The following is a 24,581-nucleotide window of genomic DNA, read 5'->3' as shown; positions in this document are numbered from 1 at the left end:
TTGGGCAGTGCCACTCGCAATGCTCGTGTGCTGGTCGCTGCTCCTGTTGCTGTTCGATCTCTTCACTACCTTGGCATGGACTGGTGTCGGTGAGAATTGAAGCATACAGTGGCTTAAGGTGGTTGCATTGCATATTACTTGCATGAAAGAATCTGGGGTCCTGTGTGCATGAAGTAAATTATCATTTGTCTGACACTTTTGCATCACTCTAACTCAAAGATGCTAAACTAACCTGATCTAATCACAGTAAGCTCAAAAGTTTGTTCCTTATTTTATTTTCTACAAAAGGAACCTTATTTTTCAGCGATGAAGCCACTTCAATATTTGACTGTCCTTCCATCCTTCCATCCACTCATCCATCCATCTGCCTGTCAAAAATGAACCTTTCTAACCCACCGTGTTTAATTCTAAAGGGTTATAAATGGTAATTATAGAGGGTTCTAATCAGTAATTCTCAAGGGTAACTCTGATGGGTTCTAAAGGATAATTATAATGGGTTCTAAAAAGTTTTAAAGTCATTCTAATGAGTAATTATGAAGCATTCTTAAAGGTTGTAAAGGACTCTAATGGTTTTTGTTCATTTCGAGGCTTTGCCTACGTCATATTAAAAATGCCAAACTGAACCACTTCCTTCAGACGCAGACACAGGCGCTGTGTGTGTGTGTCTGTCTGTGTCTGTGTGTCTGTCTGTGTCTGTGTCTGTGTATGTATGTATGTATGTATGTATGTATGTATGTATGTATATATATATGTATATATATATATATGTATATATATATATATATATATATATATATATATATATATATATATATATATATATATATATATCCCTCTGATGTTCCTCGAACCGAAGGAAGCTGCATAAAGCAACCCAAGAAGACCTCCACAAGGTAAGCGCTATGCTGCTTCAAACCCTTCCCAGAGTTCCTCAACAACTATAAAGACGTTCACACATAGTACACACATGAGAATCCCAATGCTACACACACCCTCAGCTACCTGACCGGTTTCATCGCTTATTGGCGAATCGTCAGTGATAGCGCAGATAGCGATGCATACCAATGAGGCTCCCAAGCATGTACCACGTGCAAACGTCAAAAGCAGTCAATATATAAATAAAGAAAGATCCACCCACATCTCTCACCTGTGAATGGGGTTTAGTTGATTTAATGGGGGCTTTAGCCACCTCTGTTTAGTTGATTAGGTGAGAGCTGATTGGCTATTCCCTCCTTTCACAGGTGAGAGATCTGGGTGGGTCGTCATTTAAATATTGACTGCTTTTTACGTTTGCACTTCGTACATGTGTGGGAGCTTCATTGGTATGTATTTCTATCTGCGCTATCGCTGATGATTCACCAATAAGCGATGAAACTGGTTCGGAAGCTGAGGGTGTGTGTAGCATTGGGATTCTCATGTATGTACTGTGTGTGAACGTCTTTATAGTTATTGAGGAACTCTGGGAAGGGTTCAAAACAGCATCGCACTTATCTTGTGTCGGTCTTCATTGGTTGCTTTATGCAGCTTCTTCAGCTCGAAGAGTGTGGGAGGGGTCAATTGTTAATATAATCCAAGCGATCTGGGTTTGGTTGATTAGGTGAGAGCTGATTGGCTATTCCCTCCATTCACAGGTGAGAGATGCAGGTGGGTCTTTCTATATATGTATGTATGTATGTATGTATGTACGTATGTATATATATATATATATATGTATATATATATATATATATATATATATATATATATATATTTATATATATATATATATATATATATATATATATATATATATATATTTATATATATATATGTATGTATATTTTTTTTTTTGGAAAGAAATGTATTGTTGCAAGTGCTTCATGAAAATCTTCATTCTAAAATGGAATGTTAAAAGTATTTTTTATTCACTAAAATGCAACTTTTTGCAGAAAATAGCATTAAAAAGGAAAAAGCAAATGACAACACACAACAGTGCTGGAAAATGGCATGCATGAAAAAACTTCCTGCATGTATATCAATGTAAACATATTGTTGCAGTCACCCAGTCATTCCAGTTGACTGGTTCAAATCTAGTTAGTCGCTTTAATGCGAACATAACGGTCTATTATTTTGGCATCTTTCCCGCCGAATCTTACATCTAAATGCCATGATACCGTATGGATTGGAAGTCCGAATCGGCCCAGCACTTTGCCAATTTGGTGTCACGTTGTATGCAAATGAGACCGAGTGATCCTGACATGCTGGGTGTGCGGTATTGACTCATGATGGCCAATTATCCTTCAACGGATCTTCCCTTGATAAACTCAGGAGAACCATGACAACCAGAATTCACCCCAAGACCAGGTCTATTTAATAAGCAACTGATTACTGGGGAAGGAAAATAAAAACCGTCACCCTATTTTTTTGCATGCAGAGTGTAGCATCAATGTGTGTGCCATCCATCAGAAAGACGTTGAGCCAGATGACTCATCTGCTAGCACTTGGAGTGCTTGTGGACGTTGATGATCACATGTTGTCTTTCGCCAGAACCCAGAATATAATGCAAAGTCCTGCCACCTACACTCCAATGTCAGGCCTGGCGAACCATCTCCCCCACCCCCCCCCCCACCCCATAGGGCCAGCCTCAAAAGAATGTGGAAATAATTGAACTATTAAAGAATAGTGACATTGGTGTCCTTTTGTGTGGAATCTTGTTTACATCTAAAGTGGACACTGCATGAAACTAAAGTTGCAAACCAACTATCATGGAAGATAACATTTGCCAGGATTCGTGCTTTGAAAAATCTTATAATCCCATTTTTACTCCAGCCCATCTTTTTCACCTTTTCAGAGCACTGTCGATTTCCTCTGGGTATGCAAGATGGGTCTATCCCTGATATTTCCATAACTGCATCAAGTCAGTGGTACCCATCTACTGCACCCTGGTATGCCAGGTATGTATGCCCCTCTTGGTTTTGTTACACCTGGACAGTCAATGCATCATTCTCAGCCACACCATTTGCATTCTCTTCTGAATGTGTCATAAGCCTCATTATATATTTTTTTATCGTGGGTGGGCAGGCTGTACATGCAATAAACTATGGCAGTAACCACCTATTTCACAATCGTACTAAAATACGTAATTTGGTGTCTGTCTGTATGTCTGTCTGTCTGACGGTTTTTTGACCACTATTCATTCGGTCGTTACATTATCCAATCTCAAACAGACTTGACGAAAAGACGAAAGGTCACACAATGGAGGTTGTAGTTATTAATTTGCCCCCTGCCCCCTCCCCAAGGAGGTGTTCCGCCTTCGGTGAAGTCTGTGTTAAGGTGTATATCCGTGTTAACATAGCGAATCATGGCGTTTTTCCATGGCCGCTTCTCATAACAAAATAAATTGATGAGACAGAAATAGAACTGTCACTTTATAACTGCTGGCAGTGATGACCGGGTACTAAGACGTCCTTCTTTGATGCAACCCCGCTTTGATCGGACACCTGACCCTGACGCGTGATGTTTATTATTATTCAATTGAATTCAGAACGGGATTAAAATAAATTAAATTCAAATCAAATGGAAGACCAAACAGTCCTGCATTGGAGTCATCAGAAGGAACCCAAACAATCAAAAAGCAAAGATGAAATCATCAGGAGGAACCTTGATATGATCCTGGTTTCAGCTGCTACTCCTCTACTCTCAAACCCATCCAAACACAGCCAAGTGAGCCTTATTAAAAAAAAAAATCAATCAAAAACAACTCAAATCAAAAAAGTTAAATATTTCTGGCTGTCAGACCATACCTCTGATAAGGTTGAAATTTAAAACCTATATTCCCCATCACTACTACATTATAATTGTGAAGTTTCACTTCGATTGATGAAGCGGTTCAAGAGAAAGAATTTTTAAAAGATATTTGCTCAGACCATTTGACCTATCACACGACTTGTGCATATGCTGGTATCCCCAAGGTTTGGGGAAGATTTGTGTGAAGCTTTCCCTCGATCTGTCCAGCTGTTCTGGAGAAGATTTAAAAAAATAGATTTTAGGGTTTATCCAATATGGCTGCCAAACCATGTGACATGATGACATCACATGTGTGTTTTCTTCCTCATGGTCATGCATGTAAAGTTTTGCCTCAATCTGTTCAGCCATTTCAGAGATTTTTGAAGGTTTAAAAATAAATAAACTAATATGGCTGCTGAACCATGCGACCGATGACATCAATTTTTTTTTCTTTCTGTGGACCAATTTATCCCTAGATCACCCTCAAAATTTTTCAGACTGATTGGATGTAGCATTCTATGCATGCAATTATGACATCATAACAAAGCCACTGATGATATAAAAAAAAAAAATCACACTCATTCCCCATGAGGAGTACTTGCCGTGTGCCAAGCTTCAAGTTTTTTCCTTGGAGCGGTTTCAGAGATACAGAGATCCAAAGTCTTTCCGTTTTTCCAACATGGCTGTCACACACCCCATGACCTATGGCGTCATAATTATCTTTAAAACATTCTACATTAGTTAGTTGCTCCTGTGGTGAAAATTTTGTCTCGATCCGACAAGCAGTTGCGGAGAAAAAAAACACTCATCTTGTTTGTGGACAAACAGACAGACAAACAGACCCAACCCCTCTCCCCAAAGGATTTTTCCTCCTTGAACAAATGCCGTGTTAATTTGTATAAATAGCTTCTCGTGGTGTTTTGTGTGCCTTGTATTTATTGTCACGAGCAGAGTGCCCACCTACGGGCGATCTTGTTCTAAGCATGCAACACGTTCTTCTGACGCATACCTTTATTTTGGCGGTGTATAGGCAAGTGACAGCTCTGCATATGCAAAAAATAAAAACCTGCGTTACGTGCATGAAGTAAAAACATGCCGACTACTTATAATTCAAAACGCCTCACTGCACTGGAAAACGTGGGGACAGGAATACTGCACTGTAAATGGTGAAGATTTGAAATACACTCCCCACCTGGAGGTGGTGCTACACCATCCACATTTACATATATAATTTGTGTCCACCCCCTTCACCCTCCCCCCCCCCCCAAGACCATTGGCAAAGATAAAAACACCCCTAGATACATTAATTGGGGTGATGCTGATCCTCTGTAGCAAGTCTGGATGGAACCAGCCCACAACTGCAGGAGGAGCACGACAAACAAGCAAACAAACAAACCCACAAACGAACACACAAACACCAGTCCATGAATTATAGTAAGGATTTAAGAAAATGCTTCTGTACACTGCAAATGAGGCCCGGTTGCAAGCCAACGTCTGCAATCCCAATGGAAGAGATGGAATTACTATTTTATGAAAAATGTTTTTCAAGTTTTTTTTTTTTTTTGTCCTGAAAAATAGACCTTGGTGAAGACAGTGATGTTGAAAGATTGGCCTTCAAAACCCTACACAAATCATCCTTATGAATGGGGCCAGACAAATACACAAACACACATTGCATTTAATATGGGTAGAATTTGTCATGAAAGCAGATCGCACAAAACGGTAAAAAGAAAAACTGCATACATAATTGCCAGAAAAAAAAGGACGCCTCTGGATTGTGTATTCGTCATGGATTGCAAAAGAAGGTTGGAGAGCACGGCGTTGCGCTCAATGAAGTTACACTTTCTGCACATTCCTTCATACTCGATATAATCGGCCAAACAGTAGAAAAAGCTAAATTTAATGCTTTGCTTAAATAAATACACTTAGTTATGAAAAACGCTAGTTTGTTAAAATTTTCAGATGGCACTGCAGATCTCAACACATTTCTTCTCCGAGATCCGATTCTCAAATCTGATATATTTCCATTATATACTTTAATTGGTCCGTGAGAGTAGATCATGTTTCCAAATCAAGGCATATTTAAATAGGCGGAACAAAATGGCCAATTAAGACCCCAGCAAGCTGACAGACAGCTGACCAAGGATGATACCTTACTAAGGGATAATTAAGTAAGGCCGTTAATTATAATTCAAAATGGGTGTTTCAATTAACCCAAATAGCCTATTTTCATTCATGCACTTCCTTGGAGTGCCATTAGTATGCATGCAAAGTTTCAGGCCACTAAATTTCATGGTTTTGGAGTTATGGAGGACACACACACACACACACACACACACACACACACACACACACACACACACACACACACACACACACACACACACACACACACACACACATTAATCAGATAATTTGTTGTTTTGCTGTAAATCAAATGTAAATGGACATGCAAATAGCCTCCGCGTGCATGGGGAAAAGAACTACTCTTCCACATTGTCTTTAGATTGGAGACTGATCGAGGTGACGGAGCCTGGTGCTCAGCTGGTCTCCTGCGGCCTGGTGACAAAGAGTTCCTGCAAGTGTCTCTCGGTTCTCTGCACCTGGTGACTGCTCTGGCCACTCAGGGCCGTTTTGCCAACGGACGTGGTCAGGAATTTGCTCACCAGTATCGTCTGCACTACACCCGCAATGGGCAGCGCTGGATGCCATGGCGCGACCACAATGATAACCAGGTACCTTTTGCAGTTTATGACATCAGATGTTTGAAGATGGCACTGATTTTGGAGTTTTGGACATGTTGCCAAATTTAGAGTGAAGCAACCTTTTTTTTTTTTCCAATCAACCTGGCAAGGTCTTCAAGTTTGCACTGGCATCTCACATCTGTATTCTCCACCCTTTTTATGAACAACTCACCCTTCCCCACTCATCATCTGGCCTTTGCTTTTTTCTTGGCACCCCACCAAAATTAGTGTCACTTTTTCCAAATTTATCATGCTGGGTAATCCATTTAATAATGGCAATGTCATTCTGATGATAAGCCTGGTGTTGGCTTAGTGGTTAGGGTGGTGGCTTGGGATCCCAGGGTCCTGAGGTCAAGTCCCGTTGGCTGCTGAATTAACACCAGGGGGTTGACTCAGCCTGTCATCCTTTCGAGGTCAGTGAAATGAGTATCAGTGTACTGGTCCCGGTTAGAATAGGTGTACCATATCCCTGTGTGTCGTTAGAGGCGACCAGGGTTGGCGTCAGGAAGGGCATCCGGCCATAAAACATTGCCTCAAGAAAAAGCCCAACCCCTGCACAGCAGGGAAAAATGGCTGTAAAAACGGTCATTTATTTTATTTAATGTCGTTCTGATGGCATGAATGATGAAGGATTCCCCCCCCTCCTAACCCCCCCCCTCCCCAATTTTTTTTTTCACAATCACTACATTAAAATGAATGAAATGAAATTGAAAATTTTGAATTATTCTCACTTAGATTTCAACATCACAGTCATGTTTATTGTCAAGTTGTTTAAACTTTCTTTATACAAGATGATGATTTGTAATACTGCCTCGCACTGGGTGGCACAAAACAAAACATATTTATATAGAGAGGATTGGGGTCTTCCCCCAACCCTGAATCCTCTCCCTCAGATATGCTACCTGGACAGAAACCATACTTAGGGTACCCTTAGGCAACGTGCAAAATTTGGTTCGAATTTCATTTCGTATTTTTTTTTTAATGTTTTTGAAGCATATATTAACAAATAAACAAACTAGAAGGGCACTTGGTATAGCGCATACCTCCGCCACATAATACCTGATCCACAAGAACATGTCGGGCATCTCTCCATCAGAGAGCTGCCCAAGACCCCCGATCATGTTCCTGTAAAAGACAATGGAAAATTGGTCACCACCATCCCCAATACATGATCCAAAACAATGTGAGATTTCTGCACAAGTTATTGAGCATAAAACATGAAGAACTGGAAGGTCATTCGGTAGAGCGCATACCCCCGCCACGTAATGCCTGATCCACAAGAATATGTCAGGCACAATTACTTTTTTGAAACATCTTGCTATATGTTGTTTTTGGCCCTCTCCCAATGGTGAAGAATCACTTCTAATATTCTCGGAGTCAGATCCGGATCCAGATTCATCAAAATCTAATCAGTTTGTCCTTGTCACACACCCAACCTGCCCACCAAATTTCATCTGGATCCGTCTGTCTGTGTGTGTGTGTGTGTGTGTGTGTGTGTGTGTGTGTGTGTGTGTGTGTGGTGTGGTGTGGTGTGGTGTGGTGTGTGGTGTTATGTCTGGCTTCCTTCTAGGAACAATGGTGCAGTAATTGGTCTTTATTTCGATTGTTGTCATGGCATCATAGCTTGAGTGATCAGGATATAAAGAAAATTAAGCTGAGTATTGAGGTGGAATTCAAAGTATCCTGATCATGGTGTTTCTCGAAATTGTCACAACCATCATTGTCACTTGCATGCAGGTTATCAAAGGAAACAATGATGCACACACTGTTGTCCTCAGAGGCCTCCAGCCACCTGTGGTGGCTCGTGCTTTGCGCTTCCTACCATTTACTGAACGACCCACTACTGTCTGCATGCGTGTTGAAATATTTGGTTGCACCTGGGAAGGTAAGTTGTCATGGAAATTTTATTTTTCTTCATTTGTCATGCTGACCAGCCAATAAATGAATTAAAATTTTTTTAATCGATTGATTTTTTTTTTAACGTGTGCATACGTGCGGGTGTGTTTGCAGAGGGCTTGACATCATACTCTATCCCATTTGGCCACGTGATGCCAATGGCAGGAGAATCGAGTTTAGAACTAAGTGATTTCACATATGATGGATACGTGTCAAATGGGTAAGGACTTAAAAAGATGGAGATGAAGATAAACTCTAAAATGACGACAGTGTGTCTGAAATGCAGTGACCTGATAAATGGATGCCATATCTACCAATCCCAAGTGCAATGAGAACATTTAATGAACATGAAGTGATCTTTCACAAGCACAATCCATCCATCCATTGGGACCATACTCTGTGCAGAGCGTTGGTGCTGCCTAAGCAGCTTCCTGACCTATTGAGCACAACCCTGACATGTCGCCACTCCGACGCAGGATACCAGCAAGCTCATACTCATTATACTCATTATGATGACAGGCAGTCAACCCCACCTAGTATTAATGAAACAGCTGATCAGGATTTGAACTCAGGATCAAAAGATCCCAATCCCACCACCCTAACCATTAAGCCAACACCAGGCATAGAAGCACAATATTGGGTGAAAAACCTTGTATGGGAGAGGAAATTGAGGATGCTGCACATGAAACTTAGCTGATTGTATACATTGTTGAGGCTCATGGAAGAGCGAGTACACTGAACGGATCAGGTTGTAACAGGACACAAAACAAGATGCAAAAGCAACAGTCGAGAGAGGGAGGAAATGCCAACAGCAGAGATGAAGGCCAACATAGAGGGAGACTTCAACAAACAATGGGTGTAGGGAGGAATGGGGATAGGAGAGGATGCATTGGGTGGACAAGATCGACATACAAGTCAACTGCAAGGAAAGAAAACTGGAAATTTTGGAGGGATTTAGGTGGTGTTAACAAGGGTAAAAAAGATCATTGTTTTGGATTAGGGATTAAATGAGATGGTGGTGAACAGCTGTTTTGAAGACTTATTTTTGGTTCATGAGTCAGTAAGTGACCACTATATTCGTTATGGGTGTGTGTGTGTCTGTCTGTCTGTCTGTCTGTCCCGAGCATAGCTCCGTGGGTTTTGATCAGATCCTGATAAAATTTGGGTGGGAGGTTTATATCATGATCTAGTTGTGTTTTCCTGAGAATGGGTGTGCTGCGCCCATTATGGGCGGAGCCACGCCCAAAAAACGTGTGTTTTTAGGGGGTAGCCGATTTCAAGTTACATCTTCTCTGAGGGGGTTTGTCGAATCTGGCAGGGGTTTCGGTATTTGGTTAGCCCAATTGCACCTGCATTGCCCCACGGAGCTCAATTTTTCATTTTCGTCCCAAGGTCAAGGTCACAAACTTAGAAAACTGCGAATTTTGACATAAAAATCATACGACCGCCCAAACTTTGAGAGCTGGGATGACAATATTTTTTATGCATAATCTTGAGGTCATTCCCCACCTAAAGTCTTGAAACCATTTTGCTCTGTCTCGAACACATTGCCCGTGGCGCCCCCTTCAAGTTTGTTTTTATGCTGATTTCATCAAAAATGGATAATCCGAGGAGTACGAAATGCCATATAGCCTATATGACATTGTATTGTTCCTGGAATGTTCTAGAGGAAGTTTTGCACCAAAGGCCATAATCCTTGACCTTTGACCTTTAAAGTTCACAAAGGTCAAATTTTCAAAGTTGTGGGAATCGAACCGGGTTTTCGACCTTCTTCGACGAACTAACTCCAATAAGCTGTAGCACGTATCCTGTTTCCTTATTTTAATGTCCACAACATTGTTTTGTGACCTTTAAAGGTTATGCAAAGGTCAAATTTTGAAAGTTGTTGAACGAAACCGGGTTTTCAACATTTTGCAGCTAATAACCTGTCACTCCTACCACATCATGTTGATCATTTTTATAACTTGGTCAAACATTATCACATTGTCTCATCCTTGACTTCTGAAACAATCTACATCGTCAAATACCGCTCGTGAACCATCGTCGTCTTCAGACTTTTTTTTTCTTTTAAAAACAATATCAAGGCTCGTACAAGAGCGAACACAAAGAACGTATAACAAGGGGAGCACGAGACAAGAGGGGCGGGAGAGGGAAACACAAAACAGTGGGGAACAGAGACATTTGGAGATCTGTGGAAGGGAGAGGTATCGGTGGGGAACACGAGGCATACAAGATGGACATTACAGGGACTTTCAGGAAGGAAAGCAGGGATTTTGAAGGAGGTGGGTTTGGGGTTGATTCACAGGGGTAGAAAAGATCGAGGATTTGGATGGGGAAAATAAGAGATGGTGGTGAACAGCTGTTTTGAAGACCAGGAGGTAACAGTGGGATTGGAGAGAGAGATAGAGAGATAGAGATATAGAGATATAGAGATATTTTTGTTCCAAAGGTGGGGGAAAAGAGGAATGAAAGTGTCCTTTCATGAAAGTGAAAGTGTCCTTGATTTTCAGACTGTCCTTTCAGAGAGACATAGTGAGAGTGTGAGATTTGTCAGGATTTAAAGACGTGCTCCAAGTGATGGACCAGCTTGTGATTTTATCCAGATATGCAGAGAGTGAAGAAGCTGCTGCTTGCCGGTCTGAGGGATGACAGAGGGTGGAGTCATCAGCAAAGAGATAAAGAAGATTTTCCAGAGAGTCAGAGAGATCATTAATGAAAACCAGGAAAAGAACAGGGCCCAGAACGCTGCCTTGAGGAGCTCTAGCATGGATAGGAAGAGGGGATGAGAGAATTCCATTAAGGGCCACACATTGACTTTGACAGGAGAGGAAGTCTGCGAGCCATGAGTGGAGATTGCCTTGGATACCATAGGAAGAGAGTTGGTGAGCAGGGCGGGGTGTCAGACAGTATCGAAATACGCGATATGTCTGGGGAGATTGCTCTGATCTCATGTCTGGCATTGAGGACCTCCATCCATTGTTGGGAAAGCAGGAGCAGCAAGTCTGGAGTAGACTGACTTGGTCTGAATCCAAATTCATCAGAAATCAAGCCATTGGAGAAGAGGAAGGATTTAATGTCAGAAGCGATGATGGATTCCATAACCTTGCTGATGATTGGGAGAAGGCTGATTGGTCTGTAGTTGCAGGGATTTGTTTTTGCACTTTTTGTATGCAGGGTGGTAATGTTTGCTGATTTCCAAGCAGATGACAGATGACCTTGAGCAAATTAGAGGGTGAATAGAACAAAGAGAGGGTGAGCAAGAGAAGAGGAGCAGGTTTTTAGGACACGTGGGCTGATGCCGGCTGGACCGGTTTCAGAATCAGGGTTGAAGTTTGACAGCAATATCTCTGTCTTGTCAGAAGTAAAGGACACAGAGTCCAGGAACAGCTGTGTGCGACTGGGTAAGGTGGGTACAGATTGTGATCAGTTTGGGACACAAGATTTTGAAGCAAACATGGAGTTTATGCATTCAGCCTTTTCACGTGCAGTGTTGCTGTGCGGCCATTTGAGGTAAGGGAGGGGATGGAGGGGGAACATTCACTAGAAACAGACTTGACTAAATGTCACCAGAATTTGGAGGAGGGAGACAGTTTTGTGAGTTCAGACTTGAGATGAAAAAGATGTTTCCTGGCTCTCCTGAGGGGAGAGACAAACAGTTGTTCCGAGCTTTGTGGAAGGAACTGAAATTGCCTTTAGTTGGATTTGCCTTCCATGAGACAAAGGGAATTTGTTTCAGGACAACTGCCGCGCCACATGCAAAGAAGAATGAGATTTAAGAGAATTAATTGTTGTAAAGTTGTGAAGCAGCTGGTCTAAAGGTCAAATGGTCAACATTGACCATATTTCTAAAATCGTCAATTTTTATCTGATTGACCTGAAATCTGGAGAGGATTATCATATTTGGTCATTGAATTCAACCACCAGTTGTTTTTAAGGTCAAAAAATTTTCAGGGATTTCGCAAGTAACATGCTCTGCACGACATCTTTCTTGTTTGTCTGTCTGTCTCTCTGTGAACAGGATATCTCCAAAAAGTTGTTGAGAGATTCGGATTAAACTTTGTGGACTGGTTGGATGTGTGACAAGGACAAAATGATGAGAATTTGGTGACGATCTGGATCTGGATCTGGATCCAATAATTTTTAATGTGATTCTTCACCGTTGAGAGATGGGACCAAAAACTATATTTAGCACGACATCTCAAAGAAATACGGACAGATTCAGAGGAAATTTGGTGGAGAGGTTGGGTGTGTGATAACGAATTGATTAGATTTTGGTGAAGATACAGATCCCAGAATTTTCTTTTAATTTTATAAGTGTTTCTTCACCATTGAGAAATGGGACCAAGAAATATATATTATATATGACACGATATCTCAAAAGGTTGTGGATGGATTGTGACAAAACTTGTGGACGAGTTGATTCGATGACAAGAACAAGCCGATTAGATTTTTGGTTAATGTCAGCAGATCCGGCCTATCAGTAGGATACAAAACATAAACTATTCAGCCTGGCAGAGGTATGCGCCCTACCAAGTGCCGTTCTAGTTACCTCCACCACCGAAAGTGGACGGAGGTTATGTTTTCACCCCTATCTGTTTGCTACTTGCAAAATCTAAGATTCAATGAAAATGAAGATGAAATTGAAGGTTTGCAAGTAAATTGGTTTGTCTGGTCTGTGATTCTGTCTATTTGTATGGCATTCGCCTACAGGTCACATTATTACTCGGATCTTCATGAAAGTTCACCACCTTGTCGGGGTTGTGACTAACTGGAAGCATATTGTTATCTTGCCAAAACGAAGTTTTTGCAAGATATGTTAGTCAGCTTGTATGTTTTTTTTTTTGTTTTTTTTGTTTGTTTGTCTGTAATCACGTATAAAAAATTCTGCAGAGCACAGTTATCATCGGAAATTTTTGTAACTTCGCATATCAGAGGCCTATAGAGGTCCCTTTCAGTGCACAAAATTTTGAAGGTCAAGGTCAAAGGTCAAGGTCACTTTGGTGGAAATCAGGGGAGTCGACGAAACCCTTATTTTTTGAGTAATTTTGATCGGATCGTCTTCAAACTTCATGGGAATATAGTTCATGGTCTGGCGCTCAGCTGATTAATTTTTGGTGGCGATTGGCCTTGACCTTCATGGTTAGCACCTCAGGTCAAACATATTTGACCCCAAGGTCAAATTTTCAAGTTTTAGGAACCATATCGTGTAGTACCTCAAATTGAACACCTCGATGAGTGCTTTCTAGATATGTCAAGCTTGAGACATTATGATGTCATTTGGTGACGTTATGAGGCAAAAGCATATTTTTCATGGTTACTCTGTAGAACGATTCTCATCGGAATCTCTCGTTGGCAGATATTCCTCAAGGAGTCGCTCCTGGTGGATAGCAGCTCTGTTCACCTCAGTGTGACCTTAAATAAGTCACACGTGGTCACCTTTTGGCAAGATATGGGTCACCCTGCGGGTGACATTGGTTTATTTATTTTTGAGGTTAATAGGTCAAAAGGTGAAGGTGACATGATTCACTTGATAGCTTTGTATATAAAACTGAAGAACACGGGTGGACGGTGAACCCTCGACAAGGTGAAGTCTTGGTCGACCCCTGTGAGTATGTCTAATAATTACGTCCTGTTTGAACATGAGTTGGACCGTGAGTACATCTATCAATTACTTCCTATCTGGAAGCCCGTGGTAAAAATACAACAATAGAAAAAGAAAATAAAAGGAAGCCTTTTATTCTTGCGCTGGTTGAAATTGAGGCAGCATTACAATTTTCCCATAGGTTTGGATTAATTTGAAGCAACTTTTACAGAATTTATTGTCTCTGAGGAGCAATCAGCATTTCCGTGTTTCAAAGACAGGGACAGACAGACAGTATTAACGATTAAAAATATTGTATGGAGTATTGTGAAATTCCAAAATCATCATATTTATTAACAGCAAATATATCATGGCACGTTTCTTCACAGCAAATTACAAAAGAGAAAATCTTCAGCGACTGAAGCAGCAGTCTGTTGCTCGACGCACTACTTCGGGTCAATTTGTGGTTTTGGACCCCTTTCGACCATTTTAAACCTTTTACAACTTTTTTTACCCTTTAAATGGTGAGACCCTTAATACCCCAAAGACCATTTAGAACCTCAAGACCCTTAAGACTGTTTATCATGTTAAGACTGCTTAAGAACCTAAAGGCGCTTCACACCCCTAAGGCCTTCTGCCTGAGGACCTTCTGCATGCAATAACTCTTGAGGTTCACCAGTCATAATCAAAAGGCCCACCAATGGTAAACCACCTCAGTACCAAGCCAAGAGGGCACAAGATAGAATTAATTAATTCAATTTATGTTTCTTTTTTTCAGGTTCTCTCATCTTGGTTAGTGGCAAAGAGAAAAGTCCCCCAAGACAAAGAGAAAGCGGCGTCAATGACACCATTTTCACCCCCATCATAATCAAATGGGATGTTTTTGTTAATTTATTAAAGCCAAACCTCAGGAATTTTTCAAGATATCAGATTTAAACTTGCACAGCTTATTTGTATGCCTGTGTTGTATACTGTATGTGTATAAAATCTGATGAAAATTGCAGTCCAAATTATCAATTAGCTGCTTCCATGGCAACTATTGTTTATTTGCATTTCACAAGTATCGTACTCTGCACGACAACTTTCTTGTTTGATTGTTACTTGTGAAAATTGAAGATTTTTCAAGTATATTGGTTTGTCTTGTGTGGTGTTCAGTCTGTCTGTCTGCTTGTTTGTATGTCAGCCACCTACAGGTCCCAATTTTAAATCGATCTTCACGAAACTTCACCACATAGTAGAGTTCTTCATTAGCAAGAAGCCTCTTGTTTTTCAGGTCAAAAGGTCAACAACTTTGTCAGATTTCTAAAATCCTCAATTTTCATCCAATTCACTTGAAATTTGAAGAGAATTTATATGTCAGGTCATCAAATTCAACAACCAATTCTTTTTTAGGTCAACAAAAGCCAAAATGTCAACATAGGCCAAAGGTCAACAACTTAGGTGGTATTTCTAAGATCCTCAATTTTCATCCGATTGACTTGAAATTTGAAGAGGATTATTTTTCAAGTCACTGAATTCAACTAGCCAATTGTTTTTGAGGTCAGCAGAGGCCCAAGGTCAACAACTAAAGGGTTATTTCTAAAATCGTCAATTTTCATCCGATTGACTTGAAAATTAAACAGCAATTGCATACTACACTGCTGAATTGGGAAACCAACTATTTTTGAGATCAAAAAGTCAAACGTTATCTCAAAGGCAAACTTATAAAATTATCTATTTTCAACTGAAAAATTGTCAATTTACATCCTATTAACTTGAAAGTTGAACAGGATTTGCATAGTCCATCACTGAATTGGGAAAGCAATTATTTTTGAGGTCAAAAGGTCATGTCAAGGTCTGGACAGCTTCCAAAATCAATTTTCATCCAATTGACTTGATCTTAATGAAATGGACAATTTGATGTTTCCATGGCAACCTTTTGAGAGGGGGTAGATTTTGCAAGTATCGTGCTCTGCACGACATCTTTTTCTTGTTTGTTTGTTTGATTGTGTGCAGGATATCTCAAAAAGTTGTCGATGGATCCAGATGAAATTTGGTGGGCATGTTGGGCGTGTGACAAGGACTAACTGATTAGATTTTGGTGAAGATCCGGATCCGACTACTTAAATCTTAAAGGGATTTTTCACCATTGATAGATTGGGCCAAAAATTATATGTAGCACGATATCTCAAAGTTGTGAAAGGATTCGGACGAAACATGGTGGAAATGTTGGGTGTGTTACAATACAAGGAAGAATTTATTCATTGTTGGTGAAGATCCGATAATTTTTTAAGTGATTCTTCACCAATGGGAGATCGTGCTAAACTAATATATAGCACGATATCTCAAAAACTTATTGACGGATTCGGATGAAATTTTGTGGATAGGTTCGGTGTGTGACATGGACTAACTAATTTTACTTTGGTGAAGATCCGGGTCTGGATACGAGTTATTTAATTCTGCAAGTGATTCTTCACCGTTGAAAGATTTTGGCCAAAAACGATATAGCACTGTATCACATGATATTTAAAAAATGTGTTGTGCCTGATATGTTCTCGTGGATCAGGCATTACGTGGCAGAGGTATGCGCTCCACCGAGTGACCTTCCAGTTCTTCATGTTTTATGCTCGATAACTTCTGCAGAAATCTCGCATTGTTTTAGATCATCTATTGGGGATGGTGGTGACCAATTTTCCATTGTCTTTTACAGGAGCCTGATCGAGGGTCTTGGGCAGCTCTCTGATGGAGTGGTGGGACCAGACTACCCAACACAGAGCAAGGACGTGCTGCATCGAAGAGGTTACGAGTATGTTGGCTGGAACAAGAGCAAGCTGCGCTTACCCTTTTTGCAGATGGAGTTTGTGTTCCAGATACCTCGCAACTTTACAACAATGAATGTAGGACAGGGAGTCATCATATCTTTTATATATACATATATAGGCTATACATTGCGGTTATGGAAAAGACCCCAGGGAGTTGCTTCCAACACATCAAAGAACCTTGGAGTTTAGATATTTCCATAGTGATTGTTTAGTTAGGTTACCCATCCTTGTATCAGAGGAAAGGGAGATGCTTTGTAAGTTTAGGTAGAACCTTCCCCATTGTTTTTGTCCTCATTCCCAAGCCTTCATTTTCCTTCTCTAAATTCGAACCTCATTTCCCAACATACGTGCCTGAATCAATGGCCATTCTCAAACACCCATTCTCATCCCTTTATTGTCCAACACTCAGACTCAAACACCCTTTATCTTGCTTCATTCTCAAACACACATCATCAAACCATGTCACCTCACCAGTCTAGTGACCAAATAAGCACTATTCCAACATTGCAATTGTCAAGGCCTTCACCGCTCCAGAATCGATCAACAGAGACACTTCCTGAAATGCAGCAACCAATCACGGCTGCTGAGTCTCAGTGTTTAAAAGCCAATCAGTGCTGGAATGCGAAAGTGAACTTGATTGGCAACAGAGTGGAGGGACAATGAAAATCCCTGTCAGTTCCAGTTCCGTATTAAGAGAGTTCACGTGCCGATCGCATCACCCGATGGGTGAGCAGGGGGTTGACAATATGCCCTGACTTTTCTTTCGTTCTGTCTCCTTGTCTGTCAAATTTCCTCGGATGAACGTGGTGTCTGTATTTCGTAAGGCCAGTTGTATAAGGGGTTCTTGAGTGCTGGAGGTAAGCTTTTATTAGTGTCTTTCATTTCTATACGTGCCTTGTAAATACTTGCATCTTTGTAAAGATGTGCCTTTTGTAAGTCAATACACGATTTGTTGTTTCCAAACATGCTCGATGGTCTCTTTCCTTCATTGGTCAGATATAGTGCATAAATAACAGTTAGGAGGTTTTACCCTACTGATTTGCCACACTAGTTAGCCAACATACCCCTCGCAATTCGCTCGGCTGTAATAAGTAGACGGTGGGGGGGGGGAGGTTGGGGGGTGTTGAAGGTGCGGTTCCCTAGTTAAGATCGTTTAGTCCAATAGTGAGGTAATGCAACAGATGGCGTGAGGACTCTGCTCGACTGAACTGTTTCAAGCAGTGTCCATGGTTGCTTAACAACCCATCGGGCAGCGGAGTTATCCATGGCTTGGTAGCCTCAGGATCGGTGATCTTGCGGTGGCTCCAAGTGTCTCGCTCGCGCCGAACCCATAACTGTGTGTGTGCGTGTGTGCGTGTGCGTGTGTGCGTGCGTGCGTGCGTGCGTGCGTATAATATATATATATATATATATATATATATATATATATATATATATATATATATATATGTACACATACTATTGTATTGTGAGCTCTGGCATCTGTCTCCTGCTTACAGCTGCCGGTTCCCACGCTACGTTTGAAAAGCTGCTTTGTTATTTTGCATTTTTATTTCACTTTTCTTGATGAAAGAATCTGTCACTTTATTGACCCTCCCAGTAATCTTTAATATCAACATGGACATCTGGATTAAGCCTTTTTTAAGTCCATTAATAATTTCAATTGATAGTTAAACTTTTCCCATCACTGGGGCCAGGTACTTTTGCTTGCTTTGTTATGTCAATTTGGAGGGGTACTTTCGCTCGTCAATTGTAATCCAAACCTTTTTTTTTAATACTTTCTTGCTAATTTTCTAACATGTTAATGAAAGTGTGCCAAATAGTCAGGGTGCAATGAAGGTGGGAAGGGGAGGGAGGAAGGAGGAGGGGGGAGAGAAAAAGAAGGAGGAGGGAGAGAAGAAGAAGAAGAAGCAGAAAAAGAAGGCGGAGGAGGGAGAAAAGAATAAGGATGAGGAGAGAGAGAAGAAGAAGGTGGAGGAAGAGGGAGTGGAGGAGTGACGAGAAGAAGGAGGAGGGGGAGGAGTGACGAGAAGAAGGAGGAGGGGGAGGAGGGAGACCAGGAGGAGGGAGAGAAGGGAGAGGTGAAGGAGGAGGAGGAGGAGGAGGAAGAGAAGAAGGAGGAGGAGGACAGCAGAGGGAGAGGGGGTGGTGACTGGGCCTCTTCCTTGACTGTTGGAAGAGGAACCCCTGCCCCTTTTTCAGAAAAATTGTGGTGGCACAACTGAAAAAATCTGCTGTTCAAATTTGTGAGAACTTTTGAGATTGTAATAAATATGAATATAAAAAAATAACTTGCAATGGCACAAATTTTTGGGGGTTTGATGCAGGAAGTTCAAAACCTTAACTTCTGGAGTCCTTCGAGTTGTTCCTCATTAAACATATTGTTACGGCTGTGGAAATTCGCAATACACCATAAAGGGTCCTTAGATCAGTTATGACACTAAGTTTATGTGCAGATAGGTCCCCACCGTTGTTTAAAGGGATTCTTCGTGTTCACCGGGTTGCGACTCTTTGAGATAGCTGTTTTTCTTTTTATATTGTTATTTTGAACAAACCTCCACGCAAGCAACAAGCCGCGTTGAAAACCGTCGAACGCAAAAGGAAACCAGAGGAGTTCCGATTGGTGCGCGGATTTTTCCCCGCCTGTTTCTCCGAGGAATGTGACGGAGGCGGGGTGGGGCGGCTCGCCCCCGATTGGTGGACGCGCGGGGTGACGCGGTCGGGGTGAGGGAACGCCCCTTTTCGGGAACCTTCTCGAAGGAAGGTGGAGCCGAAAACGGGGAGGAGCGAAGGAAGGAGCCCCGCGCTATATAAGGCGGACCGTGCGCGAGGCTCACTCTCTTTGTCTGGGTCGTCGACCTCATCCTCTTTTTGTCTGGGTCGTCGACCTCATCCTCTTTTTGTCTTGGTCGTCGACATCATCCTTTCTCTGTCGGGGTCGTGTTGGATTCTACTCGCTCTCTTGGTGGACGTCATCCTCTCGTTTCATCTTCAAGCTCTCTCTTGGTGGTCGAGGTCGGGCTCTCTCGTCTTGGCGTTGGGCGACCTGTCGGTGAAGGCGCGGGCCGGTGGCGAGTCCGGGCGACGCCTCAGAGACGCAGATGGGAGGCGCAGCCCTGCCGGCTGTGTGGTGCGAATCTGCGCGTCTGGCGAGGGACGCCGGAGAGATCTCACCGACCACGTCATCGCAAAGGCCCGAAAGCAGGCGCGGCTATGCTAGCTGCCGTGGGAACAAGGCGTCGCGACCTGCCCACCGTCACACCTCGAGGGGGCAGGTAACCATCACGGTCTCGCGGACCTTTTCGGCGATCCACGGCCCACGACCATAAAGGTTTACGAACCCCGTCTACCTCCCTGCCTATGGGGGGGGGTTTTCCTGTTGTTTTTGTATGCATGCTGTGGCGCCGTGTCCTGTTAAGTAACGACTGTGTAAGTGACTGTTGATAATAATCGTAGTCGGTGGTATTGCTTGGCCTTATATTTGTCGCTTGTATATTGCATGACTGTATACGTGTTGCTGGAATAAATGTCCTTGTGTGCAATGTATCCCGTTCGTCGCGTCCTCCTTTCACCCCATTGAAATGCCATCTTGCATCGTGGAATGAGTAGTGGGTTTGAAACACCCGATAAATAATCTGAACCGTTGAGGTCGGCGATAACACCGCTCGGTTATCCCTGTAGCACGGAACGAACCGCTTAAGCGGTTCGTGTCCTAAGCCCACCTGCGGCATGGTGCAACCCCTCGGTAGGTTACCTGCACGGGTATTTAGGTATATCGACATTCGGCGATTCACCCTATTTTGCGCGGGTAGAATGCGGACTGGGTTGTGGTGAGGTTAAACCCCCACCCGTGACTGGCTCCTGGCGGTAGTTCCAGGAGGGTCACGACTGAATTGTCCGTCCGGTGGGCAACGCGGCTGCCATTAGAGGTACGCGGCCGATTGCACGCCAGGCGGGCCAGAATTCGTAACAATATTACTGCAGGGCTTGATATTTTTCTTTTTCCCCCAGTATCACACCACCCACCACTTGCAGAATAAATAGACACCGAGGGCAGCTAAAATTGCACAGAGCTTGATATTGTGAATATCTTCAATGAGTTCAACTTTGAGCTAACAAGGTAAATACAAGCTGAAATTTAGTACAGGACTACGTTTACTTGTGCCACTGACACAGGCCGATGTTTGAGTATTGGATAATCCTGTCTGTTTGTACAAAATGAAACTGTGCTGAATTTGGTGATTGGAGTTGCTCATATTGTCAAGTTATTCTGCTGACAAACAAATAAAACACTGGTTGATTGTAATACATGCCAAGCAGAGACAGGAAACACAACGGATGGAGGTGCTGACTCGTGTTATGTTTCTTCTCCATCATGGTTGCTTGGTCAATTTCCGTCAGATTTTGCACACGTACTTGGGATACCCATGAGTAAGTCATGGGTGCAAAATAAATTTTCCATTACACCCCCCCCCCTCCCACAACCTCTTTATCCTAAGCATGAGAAGAACATGCCTAAGTTGCGGTGTATATTCATATTTGTGTAGCTTATACCTTTTTATCCATCCATCCATCCATCCATCCATCCATCCATCCATCCATCCATCCATCCATCCATTGGGACCATACTCTGCAGAGCATTGGTGCTGCTTAAGCAGTCTCTTTGGCTATTGGGCACAATCCTGGATGGGTCGCCACTCCGACACAGGATATGAGCAAGCTGGCACTCATTTTGCCGACCTCAGAAGGATGGCAGGCAGAGTCAACCCCACCTGGTATTAATTCAGCAGCAAGTGGGATTTGAACTCTGGATCCAAAGATCCCAAGCCCACCACTCTAACCATTAAGCTAACACCCGGCATGTACCGTTTTATAAACTATCAATTCTGTTTAAAAACGAACAACTACATCCTGTAGTAATGCTAATTACCAGTGAAATATCATCATATTGAAATTGAAAATACACCAATTAATTTGATGTATATGTGGATAAAAACATGCATCGACTTCAGCTTCACACTCCTGTGTCAGACCTCTTCTCGTACCTCGAGTGCATTCTAGTTTTTTCTGGAAGTTATTTCCTGGTAATATGTGAATGTTTTATTTAAAAAAAAATTGTTTTCACAAAATGAAGCTCGTGAGAGGGTACATTAACGAGTTTCTTGGAAACTGTTGTCTTGTTACCTCTGTGGAGCCCAAATTGTTATTTATCATAAGGCTAAAACCAGCAAGAGAAAGAATATATACAGCAATGTAGAATAGAAGATGTAGTTCAGGAGAGAAAAAAGTAAGGTATAAATGGGGAAGGGGGAGGGGTTTAAAACAATAGAAAGCATTTTTGACAGTTTAAATCCCCTCTGTTACACTGTACCCACTAGGTGCACTGCAATCATCAACCAAAACTGAATATTCAGGCTTTTGAAGAGGCGTGCTGTGTAGTTCGACCAACAGCGGGTTTGCCGTGGGACTCCTCACTGGAGATCCACCACAAGGTCAATGTTGGCCGAGAGTCTGGAGGTCAGGAGATCGTCGTTCCCTTGAAGAGTCAGTGGGGCCGGATTGTTACCTGCCACCTGTACTTTGCTGCACCATGGCTTTTGCTCAGTGAGGTTTCTTTCACTAATGGTGAGAGCAGAGTGTTGGACAGTTCTGCCTTAACTTCATTTCTGGAAGAGTCTGTTCGTTACATGGGATGCTGAGCCGCATTAAAACTTTCATCATAAGGCATATTATGCTTCGCAGTCAGGGTGAACACTGGGCTTGGGCATTCATTGCTCCATGTTGATGAAATAATTAAACAGTTGCATTTGTGTTGTGAGCAGAACGAAGTGGGCAAACCGAAGGGCTGTTTCCGAGTGACACAAAGGATAAAAACACGGTGGACGGTGAAGGAACTTTTGGGACAGGTGAGACGAGATTTGGACAGCAATGCTGCTCTTTTGGGACAAAACACATTGACAGTTTAATATTCAATATGCACTGTTTGTACACAAGATGTTTCTAATGGTTGAGATATTGAGGTTTATAAAAGTGTAAAGATTACACTCGTGTAACAAAGACAATAATAGTTTGTGTTTGTAAGATTGAGCTTGCTTGCATGCAATTGTACGAATCACACTGACAACCCCACAATATATTGTGTCTTTAATTGTTACCCACCACTCGTACTGATTGTTTTTCATAGGAGTGTAAGCTCCTTCAAGTAAAGGGCACATGGACACACACAAATGCAGACACACAGACACAGTTGTTTGTCGTGATTTTGGAGAGAGATACTTGTGTGTGTGTGTGTATATATATATATATATATTATATACTGTGTGTATATATATTATATACTGTGTGTATATATATTATATACTGTGTGTATATATGTATGTACATATATATATATATATATATATATATATATATATATATATATATATATATATATATATATATATATATATATATATATATATATATATATATATATATATACATGTCGAGATCGAGTGATGTCCACACTGATTGAAATCAAGTTCTGTCCACACCGATCTTGGTAGAGAAGAGTTTATTACACACCAAAAATATATGCGCATGTGGAGAGTGGCTTGCCCAACTCTGGCAAGCTCAGTTTTAGCTCTGCCTTGTATACAATTTTACTTTGACCCTTGCGTGACTGCCTGTCAGCAAGATTTATCTTGTGGTACACTCATTCACAATTTCAAGCTCCCGTGATGATTACGAAAGTAAAGGGTCACCCCCTTTCCCAGCTTATCTTCAACCAGCTTGACATCTTCCCACGCTCAGTGATCGCCACTCGCATGTTGTTTTGCCCTTCGGGCTGGGAGGCCTGTCTGGGTGACATTCCACAAGCAATCCTTTTAGCTGACAAGGCAATCCCTTTGACAGTGCAGAGATAAACAACAAGATTTATCCTTTCCCTCTTTCCAAAGTGCAAAGATGTTTACAAAAACACTGATAACTTGTTTGGGACACATACAGTGTCTCCACATTCCCTCCTCTTGTAACTTTAGAACATAATGTAAAAGAAACAAAACAGCTGCACAAAAACATTAAGAGATGGAGCATCCGTGGATCGGCAGGACAGCAGACAGCAGTCTCCCTCCAGGAGGAACTCACTCTTCAACAGCTCCAAGACGGTCGGAGGCTCCTCCTGCACCTCCTAACCTGTCAAGAGGCTACTGCCGACCGTCCAGTCGGCCCACCACCACCCCCGAGTCTGAGGGCTGGCTCAGCCTGTCACTCCTTCAAGACTGGCAAAAATGAACATCAGTACACTGGCAATAGGGGCACTGCATCAGCGGCACAGTCATGCCCCAACCAATGATGCAACCAACAGCCAAAAAGGCAGCACACACCACCAGGTCAGGTATGGGAGCATGTGCCAGAACAGCGCGTCGCTGCGTCCACTTTCCGCCGGTACTCCAGGGGCCTCAGTCTGGCCATCCCCCAGGCAGATGCCAGGCCCATCCCCATCTCCTTGAGATGATGGTCAACCTGCTGCAACCACGAGGCACGTGGTCGGCCCACTGGCCTCCTCCACTCATGAGACTCCCTCGCTGAGAGAATCTGGTGAGCAGGATCAGCGTCAGGAAAACGAGCCACATGTCCATACAGCCGCAACTGACGCTCACGGACTATGCAGGTAACAAATCTCATCCGAGTCTCTCTCAGCAACCGCTCGTTGGACACAAAATCCGACCAGCGATAGCCAAGGATTCTCCGAAGAGACCTGGTACCAAAGGAATTAAGTCTCCGTCTCAGATCCTTGGTCAGAGTCCAAGT

At 42.3% G+C, this 24,581-nt stretch overlaps 1 protein-coding gene across 5 annotated transcripts in view; it reads left to right on the top strand.

Moving 5' to 3' along the window:
- The window catches only part of LOC147035226 (discoidin domain-containing receptor 2-like), a 100,727-nt gene that overhangs the window by 31,415 nt on the left and 44,731 nt on the right, over window positions 1-24,581 (top strand). For 4 of the 5 annotated variants that reach the window (XR_015061804.1, XM_085895677.1, XM_085895669.1 and 1 more), the window contains exons 2-9: window positions 1-89; window positions 2,831-2,933; window positions 6,272-6,500; window positions 8,247-8,394; window positions 8,520-8,625; window positions 16,676-16,862; window positions 22,166-22,412; window positions 22,610-22,693. The exon at window positions 1-89 is cut by the window's left edge and continues 23 nt beyond it. Coding sequence is in view for 4 of the 5 variants with exons in the window: in XM_085895677.1 (XP_085751803.1) it covers window positions 20-89; window positions 2,831-2,933; window positions 6,272-6,500; window positions 8,247-8,394; window positions 8,520-8,625; window positions 16,676-16,862; window positions 22,166-22,412; window positions 22,610-22,693 (1,174 nt within the window). In the remaining variant the exon portion in view is untranslated. Of the gene's footprint in view, window positions 119-2,830; window positions 2,934-6,271; window positions 6,501-8,246; window positions 8,395-8,519; window positions 8,626-16,675; window positions 16,863-22,165; window positions 22,413-22,609; window positions 22,694-24,581 lie in introns of all 5 variants that reach the window. The other variant, XM_085895682.1, reaches the window with a different exon arrangement.

The sequence above is a fragment of the Eptatretus burgeri genome, chromosome 1 (assembly GCF_056783735.1).
Source record: "Eptatretus burgeri isolate ZD-2024b chromosome 1, Ebu_testis_v1, whole genome shotgun sequence".
In the NCBI taxonomy this organism is placed as follows: Eukaryota; Metazoa; Chordata; class Myxini; order Myxiniformes; family Myxinidae; genus Eptatretus; species Eptatretus burgeri.
The sequence above is the reverse complement of the archived record's forward strand: the minus strand, read 5'-3'. Positions and strand labels throughout refer to the sequence as shown.